Below are 20,201 nucleotides of genomic sequence, written 5' to 3' on the forward strand. Positions count from 1 at the left end.
CCGGGAGGGGCGAGTCCCCGAGCGGCTCCCTGCCCGGCGCCGCCGCGGCACTAGCTGGGAAGAGTGGGGCACGGGAACCCCCCGCCAACTGCCACAGACCTTCCCTAAGGCGCTAGAGAGCGGGCAGTCCCGCCTCCCCCCAGTCACGTCATACCGGCATCGCCGAGATATATATATATATATTTTTTTTTAAAGCTCGTGGGGGATTGTGGGAAATAGCTTCGCACGCGCTTCCCTTTCCACCCTCCCGGCTTGCGCGCGCAATCGCGCGTTGCGTGCCTAGGGCGCCTCGGGGCAGCGGTCGTTGACGGCCTGTCGTAAATCGAATCCTTCCTTTGCTTTTCTCATTGCTTGGCTGCGAGCTGCGGCCTGTCCAGGGTCTCGCGCGCTTTCCGGCCGCGGCGCTGAGAGGAGCCGAGCGAGCGCGGCCTGGGGCTCGGCCCCCGAGATGCCCCCCAAGAAACCGCCGCCTGTGGCGGGGCCTAGCAAGAAGTCGGACCAGAAAAAAAAGGAGAAGATCATCGAGGTGAGGGGCGGCCCGGCGCTCTGAGCCGCGACGGGGTGGGGGGCGCAGAGCCGTAACCCGGGAAGGGAAACAGAGAGGCCTTGACGTCTGCCTTTGGTGTGTCCCTGCGCCGCCTCCGTATCCCGTCCAGCCCCTGCCACCTTCCCGTAGTCGCGTCACGCGGCCCGACCCCGTCCCATCGCCCCCTCACTTGTCCTTCCCCTCGTTCTCCCAGGGGTGCGTCTAGGGCCCTTCTTAATTCCCCTTCGTCTGGGGGGGGGGCGTGACTTGAACCAACCACTCCCTCTCCCCCGAGAGTGATCTTTCCTCTCATCCCCGCCGTAGAAATAGCTACCGGCGCCCGCCTCGGCTGAAGCAGCCTTATGAAATGCTATTAAGCCAGCCAACTTAAAAACAAAAGTGCAGGTGCTGGCACCAGGGTGGAGATGCCTCTGAAGTGACTCTGTCTCCCTTCCCCTCCCAGGTCGCCTGCCACATCTGTTAACTCTTTGCTTGTCTATGGCCTTGTACTGCTCTCTTCATTGGATAGACCAGAATCGGTTATTTTTACCCTGAAGATGGGCTGTTCAGATCTTTTGAACAGACACATTCAAGCACAGGCCTTAGAAAGGTTACAGGGCTCAACTCTTTCAGGCGTACATCTGCAATTCCAAATCAAATCACTGTAATCTCAGGGCAAAACTTGGCCCATGGTCTCTTGTGTCAGGGTATAATGTCAATTGATGTGACAGCCAATGAGTAAATATTTATTTTGCAAATCTAGGCTGAAAAATTAAAGATTATCATTAACTAGTAACCTTTTCTTCCCTCTGGTCATTTAACAGTATTTGTAATTCATAAAACTATTCTTGGAAGTTAAGAAATTTCAGTGTGTATAATGTAATAACAAAGTGTCACATTATACAGCCTTATTCGTCACTGGGATTCCTTGTAAGTGAATATCTTCTGGAATGTGGAGAATAGAACTGTTTTTGGGGGAGTGAGGAAAGAGCATAAATAGAGAATTAAGTATCCAAGTAAACTGAAGGGTCAGGTAGGAAGATTTGGGACCTAGCTGACTATCTTGCTGAATTAATAATGTTCTGTTGAGCTCAGTTATAAGAGAGATCTAGTCCACAAAAACTCTTTTATTTTATAGTTGAAAAAACAGTGAAGTTTAAAATAAGATCACAAACATGATAGTCCATGTAAAGTAATGGAGTATTTAAGGGACATTAACATGAGGCAGTAATGTCACCTGTGAATCAGTCATCTTTTTTTTCCTAACTGAGAGCACATCTACATTGCAAAATTATCCACTCAAGTAATTAGTTTCACATCTGCGTTATGTTCCTTCTGTCAGCCTTGTGCACCCTCAAGAGGAGCACTTCTGCTGACTTTCTTCTGGGGCATTGTGGGGCACTGAAAGCCAGCATGATGTAAGTAACATGGTGTCTACACTTAAAAGCTTACAGCGGCACAAGCATGTTTGTGTAGTTGTCTTCTGCCAATTCATATAATAAAACCAACTGAATGAGTGGTGTGGACTATGTTGGCAGAAGAGAATCTCCTGCTGACATAGTACTGTGTACATAATGCTCAGAGGCATAGGGGTTTTTTTTTTTTTTTTTACACTCCAAACAACAAACGTTTTGCCGACATAAGTGCTAGTGTTGATATGGCCTAAGTTGATGTCATGGGCAACTTACATCAGGGAAAATGACATGTCAGTGTAGATGCTTACATAGTTAGGTTAAAACAGGCTGGTTTACATTGACTTAACTCTGTAGGGTAGACAAGATCTTATATTTGTTCTTTTTAAAAGTATACATGTATTGCAAAGGAATAAGTTATTAGAAATGTACGCTGAAAATTTAAGTCATTATTATTATTATTATTATTATTTATTAATAATAGTTAATGTTAAGCTTTGTGAGAATGAGTAGGAACTATTTTTTACTGACTTTAATAAAAAGTAAACAATATGTAATGTACTTGTCTTGTGTTATTTGTGATGGGTGGTTTTTGCTATAGCATTTCCCGAATTGTGTTAACCAAGACGTTATCGTTGGGTGACTTTTTTTTTTTTTCTTCCACTGACTAGCAATAAAATATTCTTCTTTAAATGAGTAGAATTAAATCAAAGGCAAAGATTTGAAAGGTTTTAAATATAATTATTGCCGTCATAGAAAAATACATTGCTGCAGATAGGTGTGTAAAAGGAACTGAATGGAACTGATACAGATCTGCATTCTGTAAACAAACTGGAAATATAAGGAGAAAATTATTGCAGAGGGGTATGAACAGATACTTTTTGCCATGGAATGGATGACACTCATCAACTTTCTGGATTGAATACAGAGAAAGCAGATGCTGTTCTTAAATAGGTTCTGATACACTATGATACTTTGTGAAATACTACTTTTATGGTATCATACATTGGTCAAATTGTGAGGATGGCTGGGGAGAGGAATTCCAGCATTGGAAAGGATAACTTTACAAAGAATGCAAGACAAGAAGGGATGATACAGATATTTTGATGTCCCTCCAAAATTTTGGGTACATATTCAAAACAATTGAAGATTATCTATCTATCTATCTATATCATGTTTTTCCTGTGGGATAATAGTGACATCATCACGTCACTCTGCATACCACCTGACTCCTCCCTCCCATCTCCCCTTTCCTCCCTCCTCCCCATTCCCTTGTGCTCAGGGCAGAGTGTGGGGCCTGGCAAGGGGGGAAGCAGTGAAAGCCGCTCTGCATTGGGAACCATGTGGCCCTTCCCCTCCCCAGTGGTTGGGGCAGAGCGGAAGCCACAAGCCATGCAGTGCTTCTCCCCGCTCCCCATGGCTGTGGGGTGGGGGGCTGTGCGAGGCGTGGCTATGCTGTGGTTTCAGCTTAACCCAACCCCCCAGCGGCCGGTCGGGAGAGTGCTAGGCCTGGCCGCACCATGGTTTCAGCCCAGCCCAACCTCCCGGAGACCAGGAGGAGAGGTCCAGGCTTGGGGGGACTGGGGGGGAGAGGGCAGGCGACACCACAGAGACAGTGCTGGGGGGAACCAGCTTTTAAGACAACTCCTGTCCCTCCTTGCCCCCCTTGCTGCCTCTCATCGTTCATAAAACTGTCCAATAGCTGAAGCATCGCTTATACTAATTTCTTCTAATTCAGGACAAAACCTTTGGTCTAAAGAATAAGAAAGGAGCAAAACAACAGAAATTTATCAAGGCTGTGACTCATCAGGTTAAATTTGGTCAACAAAATCCACGACAGGTAAGTACTTAATCTGTAACGTATTTCTTATCATTCATAATGCCTCATATAAACATGTAAAAAGATGTTGATGAGTTAAGATTTATTATTTACCTAAGGTATTTTGGTTTGTACAGCTTGTACCTCCCTGAACTGAGACTTTCTGGTCCAGCAACATGTGTGGTCCAGCAAGACCTGGATTGCTCCTGGACTACAGAGCCCAGGTAGAGGGAGGTGAGGCTGTGAGGCAGGAGAGTGGCAGGGGAGGAGGGGCGACAACTCATCTGGGATTCCCATGTTGGGGGAGAGGACATGGAGGGGTGGGCGGTGCAGCAGAGAGTTCTGCTGCTTCTGGCCGGGAGATAGTGGGTCCTGGCAGCAGCCGCTGCAGAGCCCTAATAGGGGCCAGGAGTTTAGCACAAGCCATGTTGGAAGGGACCTTACCTGGTCCAGCAAATCCCCTCATTCGGTACCCATCAGGTCCTGAGGGTGTTGGACAAGAGAGGTCCAACCTGTACAAATATAATTTATTCAGTTGCTTTAAATTTGTTTTAAAAATAATAGCAGTTTAATTGCCAGACATTTTCTTTTTAAGTTAATTTTTATCTAATTGAAAGATAATATAGCTTCAAATCTAGAATTTTTTATATACATTTTTATAGAAGCTTTCAATTCGTGAAGATGTTTCCATAATTCAAATGTTTTCCAGTGTTAACAGGATTAGCAAACATTCCCATGGAATTCTTTTAATCCAAACATTGTATTATTGCACTAGTGTGTGAAAACCAGAAGATAAATAATTATCACCTCAGGATAAACAAAAGTAAAACTAGTGATCCCTTTTTACCTGTAGGAGTCAGGAAAGCAGTATTTTCCCTTTACTCTAGACTTGGAGGGGGGTCCATCTGTCCTAATGCATCAGCGGTGGCTAGGCACTAATACTGGCTACAGATGGGAGGTTAAGTAGTAAATGTGTGGCAGTAATAGTGGGTCACAATGTGGCGCAATTGTGAAGAAGGCTAATATTATCCTGGGATGTATTTACACAGGTGCTGTGTGTTAAACAAAGCATATAATAGTCCTGCTGTAAGCCAGGTGAGGAATTTTGTGTCCAGATGTGGACACCAAACTTTGAAAAATGTTGACAAACTGGAGAGTTCAGAGGAGAACAACAAAAATGATAAAAGTTAATACAGGATTTGTTTTGTTTTTTTATGAGCAAGAGTTTTTTGTTTTTTGTTTTTTTTTAAATCTGGCTATATTTAGTCTTGGGGGGGGGGGAAGAGAAATGATCAAACTTCAAATATCGGGAGTTATAGCCTGCTCTATTAGCCTCATTTAGCACAGACACTTTATTTGATACGGTTTCCCCCCCCCCCTTTCTCTCTCCACTCTTTTTCTGCTGTATATTTGTACCTCTGGACCCCTTGCTTCATTCATCTGAAGAAGTGGGTTGTATCCACAAAAGCTCATGATACTATGTGTATTTTTTGGTTGGTCTCTAAGGGGCTATAGGACCATTCGTCATTTTTTTAAAGTTTTTGTTTAGATACAGACCAACACGGCTACTCCTCTGGAACTTCAAATAAGTTACCAGTTATTATAAAGAGGATATTGATCAATTTTTCTCTCTGTTAACTGAAAGCGGGACAAGAAGTAGTGGGCTTAATCTCCAGCAATGGGAGATATGTTAGATATTAGGAAAAACTTTCTAACTGTAAGGATAGTTAAGCACTGGAATAGGCTTCCAAAAGAGATAGGTGGAGGTTTTAAAAAACAGGTTGGACAAACACCTGTTAGGTATGGTCCTACCTCAGGAAAATAGTCTGGAGTCATTGTGGATAATTCTTTGAAAACATCCACTCAGTGTGCAGCGGCTGTCAAAAAAGAAAACAATGTTAAGAATCATTAAAAACTGGATAGAGAATAAGACAGAGAATATCTTATTGCCTCTGTATAAATCCATGGTATGCCCACATCTCGAATACTGCATACAGATGTGGTCTCATCTCAAAAAAGATATATTGGCATTGGAAAAGGTTCAGAAAAGAGCAACAAAAATAATTAGGGGCTGGAAGGGTGCCACGTGAAGAGAGATTAAAAAGACTTGGACTTTTCAGCTTAGAAAAGAAAAGACTAAGAAGATATATGAAAGAGGTCTATAAAATCATGATCGATATTCACTTTCTCCATAAGGAAAAGTAATTTACTACTTCCCATAACATTAGAATTAGGGGTTACCAAATGAAATTAATAGGTAGCAGGTTTAAAATAACCAAAAGGAAGTTTTTCTTCACACAGTGCACAGTCAACCTGTGGAACTCCTTGGTAGATAATATTGTGAAAATCAGGACTTTAACGGGATTCAAAAAAGAACTAGATTGATTGATGGAGGTTAGGTCTATCAATGGCTATTAGCCAGGATGGGTAGGAATGGGTAGGCCTCTGTTTGTCAGAGCCTGGAAATGGGTAACAGGAGAGGGATCACTTTGAACAGAACAGGTAATCATCCTCTCTGGGGCATCTGACATTGGCCACTGTTGGAAGATAGGATACTGATGGACCCTTGGTCTGACTCATTATGCCTCTATCAGAGGCAGCAAGCGGGAGAGCCAGTGCTGGAGGGAGCCATCTTAAAAGCCGGTTCCCCCCAGCACCGTCTCTGCGGTGGGGTAAGGGAGGCAAAGAGCAGCCCAGCAGGGGACGGGCATGAGCTAGGACAGCTGAATCCTGGCTAACGCCTGGGCCCTGCTGTGGCTCTGCCATTTAAGTGTAGTAAGAGCCATCTGGCTCTTACTACGTTTAAAAGACAGAGCTGTAACAGGATTAGCTTCCAGGGCCAGGAGTTAACCCCACTGTCACTCTGTACTCTCCTTGCCCCTCCCCCCCCATTGACCAATCGAGTAGTTGATTGAAATTCCATCGACTACTCAATTAGCTGATTAAACATCAGTTAACATCCTTAGTTTGAAATTTCCTGGCACTTTTCTGCTGGAAATTATGGATTCCTCAGAGGTGTCAACTTCAACGCAACTTCCAATCAAAATCTTCCAGCTTGCCTGACTTTTTTGAAGACAGGACTTCCACATTGACAAATACCTGGACAGCCCACCTATGGAGCATAACCCTATTATCTGCCTCTGTTGCATCTTGTTTTCCCAAAAAGCTGCTGACTGTAATTTACATGGTTCATGTCAGTCTCACTGCTGCTCACAACTAATTAGCAATTGCAAAATTCCTGACTATTGGTGATTTTGTTCAGTTGCTGCTTTTTGAGCAATAGCAGAAGTAGGTACTGCTTATTGATAAAGAAAAATTTCTCTCAACAAAACATGGAAACTGGGTAAAGTACATCCTTGTATGTTTTACAGACTTGCAAGGTGCATCATTGTGTTAGGATTAGATGTTGAAACTTTTCTCCCCAAACAGCCAGGAAACCTAAAAGTCCAGGAAGAAAACTTTCAACATTGAATCCTAATACAGTGATGTATCTTCCAAGCCCATACCTCTGTGAATAACCCACAAGAGTCAAGGACAGGCATGCCTTGAAGTTCAAATGGAAGTGCTGTTGAGCTAAGAAATTACTTCAGCTCTAACGCTACAGGTGTATCAAAGGTACTCTAAGTGTGTGTAATTTCAGAGTAAATCATTAAAATTTTTGTTTAGAGAGATAAATACACATTTTAAAAAAAAAGCCAGCCGATTAAACAGTATGTTTCAGTGGTTAACCATGGAGGGCTGGAGCCTTGCGGACAGGTTGGGGGAGCTACTCCAACCGGCTGGCCGGACCACAAGTGAGGTGTGCCTGCTCTGGCTGGATTGGGGGGCTGCTCACTATAGTTGACAAAAGTGGAAATGCTGGTAAATCCATCTGATGCAAAGTGGGATTGAAGTAAGCTTTTCTAGTTGGAATGTCATTAGAAATCAAAATTGTAAAGATAATATGGTGTCTTTTTTAGGTTGAGTGTTAGCCTAGAATCACTTTACCTTTTAACTATTTTTAAACTTTGATATCTCTTGCCTTATTTAGGGAAGAGAAGAGCCTGCTTTTAATTCTGCATTGCATCAAATTACAGGAGACCCTTGGGATTCATGGAATTGCTATTAGTCGTTCTATGTATTTGCAAGTCTCCTGTCCCATCTTGGAGGCAGCAGGAGCTGGGAGCCATGGGGAACTCACTGGGACCTGAGGCTCGCAGTGTTTGCTAATTCTGCCATTCTCAGTGGATGCGGGAATGCATCCACTGTGAATGGTGAAGGTTTCCTGTATAATCCAAACATTGCAGATCCTGGATGACCTTATACTGAAAAAGAGAGAGAATGTGTTTTTTCAAATGAGTATTTACCATTGTCTTCAGCTCTGACTGGGCCTTTAGTCACTATACAATATTTATTATTACTAATGATGTCATAATTATATCTTTAAATAATTAGGCATATAGTCCCATTAACAATTTTGGGAGGGGAGTCACATGTACTAAAACTAATTAATTGTACCTGTTCTTTTTGCCTCGTCTTTATTCTTCTGTAATAGTTCAGGTATTTGGGGGTAGGTTTTTTCCTACCAGTTTAAGTAACAGTGACTTAGGATGAGGGGGCTTAATTTTTGAAGTACTGGAAGGGGAAGGCAGGTTTATAGTGTCTCCTGTGTAGTAGAGATGTTGTTGTATTGTCATTTAAACGATTAACCAATAAGCCCAGGCTTAATTGTTTAAACAGCGATACTCCTCCCTTTCCTCCCCCCCACCATCAGAGGCAGCAAAGCTGGGGGAGATGGGAGCTAGCTTTTAAGCCAACTCCCCAGGGTCACCAGTTCCTCCACCTGCCCGCCCACCCACCCCCGCCCTTTTGCCTCTGATGGAGAAGCAGCAGTGTGGTGGGAGCCAGTAAACACTGGAAGCCGGCTTTTAATGCAGAGGTAATAGTGCGGGGTGGTATGGGGCTCCCAGGGAGTTTGGCCGAGAGTACATTGACTGCTGGCCCCACCTTCCGGAACCATTAAATAATTGTGTAACTGCTAAAATTTAGTGCAGTTACACGATTATTAAATTAAACAGTATCTAACATCCCTACTTTGTAGTTATAAAAATAGTTTTTCCCTTTTTTACTTGATTTATTCTCTTTTCCCCACACAGTTCAAATGAGAGTAAGTTTTCCAGCCTTATACACCATCATTTATTAACTGAATGCTGTAACGCTGAAGAACTGCACACAATAAAATACAAATTTGACTAGGTGATGCAGTGAATAAGAACTTGCAAAAGACTTTCTGGCAGGTTACTGCTGATGCACATAAAAGGAAAGAATGTGCATTTTAAGATGTAATAGGAGAGTCTCTTCCTGTGTAGATCTTGGGCAAGAGTAATTGGCTTTAGTGTTGGCGCTTGGTCTTTAATTCACTTACTACCCACTGTGATGGTTTGGGTTTGCTAGAGTCCTGTTGGAAGATAGCTATCCTGTGCCAGCAATGACATTTATTTCCTATTGCTTACGTGTGGAAAAAAGCAGGAGAGGTCCTTCAATTAAATATCAAGTTTATCTATGCCCTAGGAAATTGTTGACTATTACTTCTTTCTTCCCTTCAGTTTGAAATGTATTAATGGCCAGGGTCCATTAGTGGTACACTAATACAAGGAAATATTAGGAACAGAATAATGCTGACACCTCCAAAGTTGGACTGTCACTCAGTATAATATATAATTCATATGGCATGCTAATGTATCTTTGTTTGTTTCTCTTTGAGTAATATGTTTTGAAGTGATTGGTAAAAGATATTTAAATCTGGTATTATAGGCTTCTCAAGCTGAAGGTGACAAGAAATTCAAGAAAGATGATAAGAAGAAGGAATTACAGGAACTAAATGAACTTTTCAAACCTGTAGTTGCTGCGCAAAAAATTAGTAAAGGTAAACAAAGGAGTATAATGTTTTAGTTTGTAGCTAATTCAGTTGGTACTTTACATAGTTTGCAAAAAAAAGTGTTTAAAATGTCAGTTCACTGTTCCTATCTATAAGCAAGCAGTTCTAACTTTTTTATTTTAATAATTCTGCTCTGTGAACAAATATAACTCAAATGAAGGGTTATAATTGTGACGTTCTAATGCCAACCATTGTGAGGTCACAATGTCATTGATCTAAGTACAGAAATCTGCATTGATTTCAGTGGAGATTTCTTCATTAACTTTGGCAGGATGCAGGAGCAAATTCTTTGCTACATTGAGTTTTTACCAAGTACAGTTCTCTGCCCTGCAGATTGTTAGAGTACAGTGCACTCTAGTCACTTGCCCTTCTCCAAAACTCTCCCTTGTGCCAGAGGCTGCAGAGAACTGGCTTACTCTAGGGGACTTGCACATAGTTTCTGTTCTGTTTGCTACTCCTTAATGTTCAATAGTGTCCCTTTCTTTGTAAAGGTGTAACCGTTTGATTATATAAGTATGTTAAATTCGCGTGATCCCCATTTTAAAGAGTCATGGTTTCTTATGTCTTGACGTACCTTTGTAGTAAAGATACAGCTTTTTCTCAGCATAGCTGTGTTGGGCAAAGGTGTAAGAAAAATCACACTATGTAGGTGACATAGCTATGACAGCCAAACCCTAGTATACACACACACCTATGCCAACAGGAGTGCTTCTGTTTGCACATCCAACTTTGTGGAGAAGGTAGTACAATAAACTTTGGATAATACGGCACCTTTAGGACCCAGGGGGTGCCGGATTATCAGATATGCTGGATTATCGGAAGGGGGATCTATGAGGGGTCTGGAGTGGAGTGGGGGAGATGCACCCCTCAGCGCTGCGGGACCAACCCGGCAGCACCCCATCTGCTCTGCACCAGACTTCCCCAAGTCAGCCGCAGCTGAAACTGACCAGCGGCTGTCTCCGGGAAGCACGGGGCAGAGCACCCCAGCTGCTCTGCTCCGGGCTTCCCGGAGTCAGCCGCTGGTCAGTTTCAGCAGCAGCTGAATTGGGGAAGCCAGGGACAGAGCAGCTCCAATTGTCCGGCTGCCATTGGATGCCGGACCACTGGAGTTTTACTGTAATATACCGTCAGGGAGAACTTTGTCTGTATATAATGCATCAGGACTTGGGAAATTGGGCAGTAGAGCTGTACTGTGCCAAAATAACAATCAGCAGAACCTATGTAGTTTAAGCTAGTCTTTAGGTGTCGTACCAGATCACTGGCCAAATCAATTCAAACTCGTTTTGTTTTGTTTTGTTTTGTTTTTTGCCTGACCCTCAGTATCTTACCCTAACCATAAATATCACTTCCTCATCAAGACTAAATCCTAACAGTTTCATTGCCAGGGCTTGACAATTACTGTAATCTACTCGCTCGTGGCAAGTAGATTACAAGCCGGCACAGCCACGCAGCGCAGTCTGCACGTGTGCAGCGTGCCGAACCGCGTGGCTGGCGAGCAAGGCTTGCCGTCGCTTGGCGAGCCTTTTTCGTTGCTATAGTAATATGTCCTATAGCAGCGGTTCAGTGTTTGTGAAAATATTTTGACATTTCCATTAACTGTGTACACTGGAACTAACTGGTTGCCACTGAAAATATCATTCCTTATGGATCAGTATAGGAATTAAGTACAAGATATTTGATTAAATCAGTTGATCATCAGTTAATTATGCCACACATTGATGCCATATATTTTGGATATCAAAATGCTTTTAAAATTGGACATTTACCACAAACTCTGCAGCAAAATAGGTATGAAGCATTCTGGACGTATAAGACGGAAGCTTGGTAGTGAGGCAGACTGAGAGAAGTTAGCAGGCCTGCTGTTGGGGAAGGGGAGGGCAAAAAGGGCAGTTATCCCAGGGCTTTGTGATTCAAAAGGGCCTGGGGCTCCCAGCCGCTGCTACTGTGGCAACAGCCGTGGCCAGAGCCCCACACATTCAGGGCAGCATTCAAGGCTGCCTGGTGGAGGCTAGTTGCATCTCTGCCCCTTCTCAGTGGCCTTTTCCAGTGGCGCAGAGCATGATCTTTCCCCTTCACCTTGCCTAGAGGCCAGCGAGGCAGTCAGCCCCACTGGAAGCTAGTGATGGTAATTGTACTCTGAATAACTTCCAATTTTTGAAATTTAACTTTGAATTTCCATGCTCTGCTGCTTGGTGTTAATGATCTTTGAAAAAATGGTAAATAATTTTAAATGTGACTTAGTGTTTTGCCTGAGAACAGTCAGAGTTGTTGATTCAAGTCTGACTTAAGTCACCTAGGTAACTTGACTTGAGATTCGACTCGGGTTCATTGTTTGTGACTTGAGACTTGCTAATTTTGTTAAATCGACTTGGTGAAAAAATTGTCCAAAAATGCCCATATTGATGCCTTGTACAAAAGTGACTTGACATTTTTTAAATTAAGACTTGAGACTCGACTTGGGACTTGACTCAAGTGACTTTAGGGACTTGAACTGTAGTGACTTCGACTTGACAATGACGACTTGAAGACAACACTGGGAACAGTACTAAAATACTAAATTTCTTATGACATAGGTGCAGATCCCAAATCAGTAGTTTGTGCTTTCTTCAAGCAAGGACAGTGCACTAAAGGAGATAAGTGCAAGTTTTCTCATGATTTATCTTTGGAGAGAAAGTGTGAAAAACGAAGTGTTTACATTGATGCAAGAGATGAAGAGCTTGAAAAAGGTATGTTCCTATTGGGAAATAACTGCCAACATAATTTACTGATGCCAAAGTTCTCATAATAAGTTCATGAGCTCTTTTGAGCAGGGATAGTTGTCTTGTTCTGCATTTATACAACACCTAGCATAATCAGTTTCTGGCCTATGGCTGGGGCTTCTAGGTGGTTGGTAATAAAATTAATATCATGCTGACATAAAAAAGAAAAATCACTTCATATCTGCATGAGAATTTTTCCTACTCCCTATTTTGATGCATCATTATAATAAAGACAGTGTGCTATAGGGCAGCAATCCTTAAACTCTGATGTGTGGAGTATTTACAATATAGAGGTGGCAAACCATGTTCCCTGTAAACTGAGTGCTTGAGCGACCACCCAGGAGAGATTGAGGTGCTGCCCAGCTGATTAGCTGAGCACCCACAGGTTGGTGCATGTTAGCATATGCCTTGGTGCATATAACAAAATTTATTCCACTCATGAATGAAAAAACTGGTGGCAAGTTATATAGAATTGATATCTTCTCTTAGTTTCCAATTGCTTCTTAAGATACCCAGGCTTTAGAAAAAAGCAAATGAAGTGCAACTCATGGTTTTTGCACATATGGTACTAGGAGTAGTATAATGTGGATGACAGTATTTTAAATTTAGGAGGCTTGAGAAGATTCTCTTTGTGATTTCATCTCTCAATAGCACAAATCAGTTGAAAATAAAGCATTCTTTGGCTTTGGACTTTTGCTCAGCCTGGATTAGAGAGCTAAACAAAGATGGGTCAATTTCCTTTTGTGGTTGTCATGCACTTACACAATGTTTTATGCCACTCCTGCTGGGTAATGTTTTAACCTTTTGACACATTGAAGTGGTACACCAGGATCATACATATGGTTTCATTGCTTTTGTTACTGTTCCAACCCTTCCCAACATCTCTTCTTTATTGGCTGCTTTTTGTATCACCCAGGATGATAAAGAACTTTGTGCCTTAACTTATGTGTCATCTTCTCTTCTGCTCGTGTGTTCATTTGAACTTCCTTCCCCCTATATTCTTCCTGGGCACCATCCCATCTACTGTTCCTTATTTTCTTCTTCTTTTCTCCAGTCCAGTTAACGCAGTTGTAGAATCTCAGATTCTATCTTTTTTTGGAAACAGATGAGTTTGTGAAGGAGGAGGTGTACATTTTTCAAAATGTTCTCAAAGCAAAGGTTTTAAAATACTTAAACGCACAGGAGGCTTTGAAAATCCTATTTCTAGCAAAATCATAATTAAGAGTCTAAAGCTGACAGTATTGCTTTTCTTTTACTGCAGTTAACTGCAGAATCCAAAGCTGTTTGTTTGAGAGGTTGAGATGTAAGTGCAACCAACTTTTTTTTTTTTTTTTTTTTTACTATTTATATTTAGATACAATGGATAATTGGGACGAGAAAAAGCTTGAAGAGGTGGTGAACAAGAAGCATGGTGAGGCGGAAAAGAAAAAACCCAAAACTCAAATAGTATGTCCTTTTCTTGAATTGAGTTGCAGTAGATATTAACTATCATTAGAGAGAATTAAATTTGGAAAGGTATTGGATTTTCCTCCTAGCATATCGTGAAATCTTTATTTGAATATTTTAAAGGCTTTTTTTAAGGTAAAGGTTGACTTGCATTATTTTATACGGTATATCTGAAATAAGCAAGGATCTCTTTATATAAACACACACATCTTGTATGTGCAGATTTGGGTATTAGAAGCATCTTTCTAAGGTAGAAATGACTTTATAAACATTATGAATAGTAATCAGTGTACACTGTTAGATGTAATTTGACGACCCCACATTCAAGATGTATGTGTTCATAGTTCCATATGCCAATTGAATTACTTATGTGACCGATTCTCTAACACATCTTATCTTTTTTATTGTGAATCTAAGATGCTAATAGTTTTACAGACAGAAACAAAGACATTTTCTATTGCGAGTGCCCTATCAGTGCACACAGCTTCATATTTTCTGTAATTAAGGTGAAAAACTCACTAATTTTGAGCTCTAAAACTATGAGCAGTTTTAGATTGTGACATTAACTTATATTTTGCCTCATCTAGCATCTGTTTAAATCTTTAATACTTTTGTGTTTTCTACTCTTAATTCCACATTGTTTTCCATACAAGCTAAAAATATAAGAAAATGATGGTTGCATTGATAGTTTCACAATAACCATTACCCATGACACCTTTGGAAATGAAATGTGAAAGAACAGCTGGGGATCTACAGTTAAATTAATAAATTGCTTGTTAAAGTTGCCAGATTGATGACAGCCCTGGCAACGGAAATGTTCTGTCTACAGATGAGTGTAGGACTGTAGCAAGAATGCATGCTGTCCCTTCAGCATGCTTAAAACCTTGACCTGGAAAGGAAAACCTCTAAAGTTGAAAGGATAGAACACTACAGTTTCCATATTCATTACATTCTTGATGGTTTGAGACTGCTAATTTTTTTTAAAAAAGCCTTTTAAAAAAGGGGGGGGAGGCTACCTCTCAGTGAAGGGAAAAAAAAAGACCATCAACTCATTTCACACAAAGACATTGGATGTATACCACTATACATACAATCATCAGTCCTTTGAGCCAGATTTGGGTAACCTTAACAGAAAACACTACTGAAAACTTCAAATGTAGTTTTTTGGTTTTTTTTAATTTAAATAGGTTAATTGGTTTTACTCTTTTGACCTTTGTGCGTTGTTCTTTAGTCAAAATATGTTCAAAGCTATTTCTTTTTCTGTCTTACATTTCTAAGCTACCATTAAAACAGAATAGGACTAGCTGTGAATTACTGATCATTGTTTTAGTACTATTCCTGAGTTAATGTGACAAACTCACTTTATCAGTGTGCATTGCTGGGGAGAAGAAAGCAGGATTCAGGGATAACAGCCACTCTTGTTCAATACAGGTTTGCAAGTATTTTCTTGATGCTATCGAAAACAACAAATATGGCTGGTTTTGGGTTTGTCCTGGTGGAGGAGACAACTGTATGTACCGCCATGCTCTACCTCCTGGCTTTGTACTAAAAAAAGACAAAAAGAAGGAGGAAAAGGAAGATGAAGTTTCTTTAGAAGATCTGATAGAAAGAGAGGTAAGGAATAGCTAACTTACTCAATCAAACCTGAATATAACATGGTTTATTATTTTTAGCAAAGTATTCTGGAAAAATACAGGTTCAAAGCACATTTCTAGCAACAGCGTAAAATGGTACTTGCTCATGTTTGTATCCACTTGGAGTGAAATATACTCAGTAATTCTTGAAAATAAGCAAGCCTTTCTTTTTCTCCAATTTAGTCACCACATAAGAATGAAAAGTAAAGTTTAACTGAATATTTACCTCTAGAGGGCAGCAGTGTTTTAGGTCAAATTTTTACTTGTAATTCTGAAATGCAGCTTCTGAAAATAATAGGCACTATTGAAGATTGTGTGTGTGTGTTTTCCTTAGGTGGCAGGCAAAATCAGAGAGTTTAAAAGGCTGAGACCAGAAAAAACATAGCCATGTTTTTGCTTACCTTTTAAAAGGAACCTGAGAATTTTTAAATAATATCCCTTCTAAAGCCAGGGCAAGTGCTGCAGTTGAAATGGACATTTTTAGTTCATGCTATTGATGTTTTAGAGGTGCATGTAACCATCCAGTTTGTAAAATGATGATCTATAGTAGTAGTAGTAGAATAAATACGCTTAGATATGAATGTAGCCTTGCTTTCACAATTTAAATGTGGGAGGTACCAAGTTAACCACGTGGTCCCGTCAGGCTGAAGCAGCCCCTCACCCAACACTGATGGATGGCTGCTCCATCCCAGCTGGGCCCACAGCTCCAGAGACTCTCCAAGCTGGTCAGGCTCTCCGCACCACAAGCAGGGGCTGCTCCTTACCTGCTGCACTGCAGTAGGCCTGGCCCGGCTGGATCAGTCCCACGGTACAGCAGGTTTGGCCCAGCTGGGCTGAAGCAGCTTCGTGGGCTGTGTGGGGGTATGAAAGGGGGTGCTCAAGCCTGGCTGGGACCCCCAGTGGTGAGACCCCAGGTACGCGGTTAACTGGTTAAACATTACGTTAAACCAGTTAACTCTTTAAACAGGATTTTACATCCCTAATTCAAACAATCTCAAATTTGACTGTATGAATCCATGTTTATTATTAATAAGTCAAAAGAAAAATCTCATTCTCTGTCTCATATATAGAAAAATCTTCCTCTCCAGCTCACCATTTGATGAAATGGGTTTTGCCCACGAAAGCTCATGATACTAATGTATAATCTCTAAGGTGCCACAGGACTACACAGTATTAGAAAAATATTAGGAAAGAATGATTTTAAGAGAAAGTTTCTTAATTTGTGAACAAAAACTTGCCTTATTGTTTTGTAGATAATTGTGTTCACAAAGATTGATTAAAGCTAATATCTTTGTTGTTCAGCGTGCTGCCTTAGGACCAAACATTACCAAAATCACCCTAGAGTCTTTTCTTGCATGGAAGAAAAGAAAAAGACAAGAAAAGATTGACAAGGCTGAGCAGGATATGGAACGGAGGAAAGCTGATTTTAAAGCTGGCAAAGCACTGGTGGTATGTTTATGCAAATACTATTACTTGTAAGTGGAAAGAGTATAATACACTTTATAGTGAGGTAGCTGGCCTGAAATTAAGATCTGTGTGTGTTTTCCTTCATATTCAGTGTTGTTTGAACATCTCTTATTTGCTTCTCCATGGCTAGATCAGTGGACGTGAAGTATTTGAGTTCCGACCTGAGTTGGTTGATGCAGATGATGAAGAAGCAGATGACACACATTATAGTCAAGGAACAAGTGAAGATGAGGTAAAGAAGCAAGTTTGTTGTTGGTAACATTTCAAATTTGGTGAATAACTTTTTGGTTTAGATACTTCTCAAATTTGATCACAATTAAGCTTCCATAAAAAGAAGCTTGGCTAATACTTAAATGGTAGGTCCCCTTTTTAGTTTAGTTTTGCTTATGCCGAAAAAAATAAAAGGTGCAGTAAGAAAAGTTGATATAAAAAGTAAAATTAACAAATCAGTTACAGGAAACCAGTTATTAATGCAAAGAAAATAACTTATTTTTTCAGGTTGAAGATTTTGTGAGGGTAAATGATGTAGACTTGAACTTGTATGTCCCAAAGGATGTAGATGAAACTGGTATTACTGTGGCTAGTCTTGAGCGATTCAGCACATACACTTCAGTGGAAAAAGATGGTAAGTTCGCTTTTGTAGGCATAACTAAGTTAACAGATAACAGCACATTACTTCAGTGTTAAAGGTCTTTCCAAATACTCAAGTAGAGACTCTGAAGAAATTCTTGTTAGATTTTTATAGTGGTTATAGCTTAATGTGCTTCTCATATTGTGTTCTGCAAATACAGGATACTTGTGTTTTCTAGTAGAGGGGAAGGCAATTGCTGTAACCAGTCCTGTGTTTTGTGACTTCCTACTTAATATTTACAATCATTTCTACTGTATCACTAAAAATCATTTAAAATTACATCTTGAAACTGGGAAAGGAAAAATCTTTCTTCTCACTCTCCTGATTTAGTAAGTGAATGAGTGATGACTCCAAAAAACTAAGTTCACCTTAAACATGTTAGCTAACCTAGTACTGCATCATACTATATATTTGTACAGCATCAGCCATATAAAAGCCTGATCCTGGTTGGACCTTTCTGGAGTTCAGTACAGCATTGAATATTAGTCATAATTCAGTAGTGTGAACCAGTTGGCAAGGACAGAAGTTATAAAAAGCTTTTGTATTCATGCACTTCTTTGTTCATTTGCAACTGTGAAAAGCCCATTCCTACAATATATGTCTTAATAGAATATGGCCCCATGGCAGTATTTTTGCATCAAAACATAAGTGTGTATGTTTTTCAAGCATGGGGCCTTGTTGATATTGAGAGATTGACTGACTGTAAGAATTTAATAGACATTATAAAAAATGTTTTTATTTTCAGATAACAAATTAAGTGAAGCTTCAGGAGGTGGGATGGAAAATGGGGAGCAAAGTGACTTAGAAGAAAACGAGGTAGAAGAACAGGAAAATGGAGTAATAGATGCAGTTCCTGTTGATGAAAATCTTTTTACTGGAGAGGACTTGGATGATCTAGAAGAAGAATTAAACACTCTCGATTTAGAGGAATGAACAAACAAATCCAATAAGAAAATTGAAAATTTCCTTACAAAGTGAAAACTGACAACATCATTTTTTTCATCTAGAATTCTTAAACAGGATGTTTATGACTTTTCCCAACTGATTCTGGAGGGCATCAAAAACCAGAAGTACTTTCTTCAGTTTCCATTACTCCAGTCTTGACTACACCTCATAGTAAGATATTCAGTGTAGCTGTTAATTAAATTGAGAGCTGTCATCACAGAAAATGAGGTGTAATTTTCAACTAAAAGTAGGAATTGAGTTTAAGTGGATTTATTATTTCCAGGTACAGTATACTGTCAAAGTGAACTTCCTTCACCTTTTAATAAGTAAATTGAGTTGATATAGAAACTGCCTAAAATATTTGAGCAATGTACTCTAAATGAAAGTGATACAGATTCAGAAGTTCATGCTCCTGCAAGTATTGATATGCTTTAATTCTTCAACTGGATGCTAAAGATGCAGATTCGTGAATTGATACAGCGTCAGCTGTGGTGCCCTCTGTTTAAAATGTTTTAAACTTTCCCTCCACCTTTTGCCAACAAGGTTGTAAATAAAGACTGTCAACTTTAAAATCATTATGTTGACTTTTCTTTACATCAGTGTGTGACAAATTGTAAATAAAATATATATTTTGTATGATATAGTGAGTAAATATGTTCCCTTTAGTCATGATCCAAAAGTTAACTAGCAAGCTTCAGCTAAAGAAATGGCTAGTTGCAGGAAGCCTTCAAGCCCAAAACCTCCATGCAGAAGAATGCTAAATGGCTTAATATCTTTCATCTGTCCCTGCAATAAAACATTAATAGAATTAATATGACATGCAACAGCAGGTGAGTGAACTGTATAGCATCTTACTCTCTCTCCTTGGCCGTATTTGTACATTGTCTAGAATGGAAGCTTTTCACAATGGGGATCTTGTTTTTATATGTCTATAAAGCACTTGGTATATGTTTGGCACTATACAAATTATAAACTAGAATACATCATTAGTACTGGCTGCCTCTTTGAAGGAAAACTTGGGTATGGGCATTGTCTTTGACCTCAAGAAGGCAGCATTTTCAGGACCAGATATAGGTCATAGTAGGGTTATTAAATATAGATTAATTTCCATTGACTATTCAATTAGTTGATAAGGGCGCCTCTGCCTTTGAATTGTAGCAAGAGCTCTACAAAAGCATAAGCCCCACAGGGAGCGCAGGGCCAGCAGAGGTTTGGCCCCGGGCTCCCTGCAGTGCCTGAGCCTTTGAAATGTACAAGAATTCTGGTGTGGCTCTTGTATATTTCAAAAGGTACTCCTGCAGGCTCCACGCTCCCTTCGGGGCTTCCACTTTTGAACTATAGCAAGAGCCCGGCAGAGGCACCTTTATGGACTAATCGAACAGTCAATGGAAGTCCTATTGACTATTGAATTAGTTAATCTAAAATTTAACATCCCTATTTACATCCCTAGTCAATATAATGTTTTAAATGTAAAACTTACATAAAGTTTACACAGCCTGAGTAAAAAAATACTGTCTCCATACCAATGATTCCTAGGTTATAGTCTCCTGGAAAACAATATTTATCCCCACCTCCTTACCTTAAACAACCCTTACTTCACAACTAAAATTCAAGGAACAATATGGTTGCATTAATTATAACACGT

General features: G+C 40.4%; 1 protein-coding gene across 1 annotated transcript; it reads left to right on the plus strand.

Annotated features, from left to right (window-relative positions):
* The first annotated feature begins 293 nt into the window (after positions 1-293).
* On the plus strand, positions 294-19,131 carry ZC3H15 (zinc finger CCCH-type containing 15). The gene is made up of 10 exons (XM_006114811.3): positions 294-526; positions 3,677-3,778; positions 9,551-9,662; positions 12,248-12,400; positions 13,788-13,879; positions 15,311-15,493; positions 16,816-16,962; positions 17,111-17,212; positions 17,479-17,605; positions 18,357-19,131. Exons 1-10 carry the CDS (start codon positions 449-451, stop codon positions 18,542-18,544), a joined length of 1,284 nt encoding a protein of 427 aa, XP_006114873.1. The 5' UTR covers positions 294-448; the 3' UTR covers positions 18,545-19,131.
* Positions 19,132-20,201: the final 1,070 nt, after the last annotated feature.

This window comes from Pelodiscus sinensis, chromosome 7 (genome assembly GCF_049634645.1).
Source record: "Pelodiscus sinensis isolate JC-2024 chromosome 7, ASM4963464v1, whole genome shotgun sequence".
In the NCBI taxonomy this organism is placed as follows: Eukaryota; Metazoa; Chordata; order Testudines; family Trionychidae; genus Pelodiscus; species Pelodiscus sinensis.

Excerpts from the sequence above, each read along its gene's own strand:
- ZC3H15 (XM_006114811.3), top strand. The coding sequence starts at position 449 with ATGCCCCCCAAGAAACCGCCGCCTGTGGCGGGGCCTAGCAAGAAGTCG. Across the intron at positions 12,401-13,787 it reads AGATGAAGAGCTTGAAAAAG|ATACAATGGATAATTGGGAC; the intron begins GTATGTTCCTAT and ends ATTTATATTTAG. Across the intron at positions 16,963-17,110 it reads AAGCTGGCAAAGCACTGGTG|ATCAGTGGACGTGAAGTATT; the intron begins GTATGTTTATGC and ends CTCCATGGCTAG.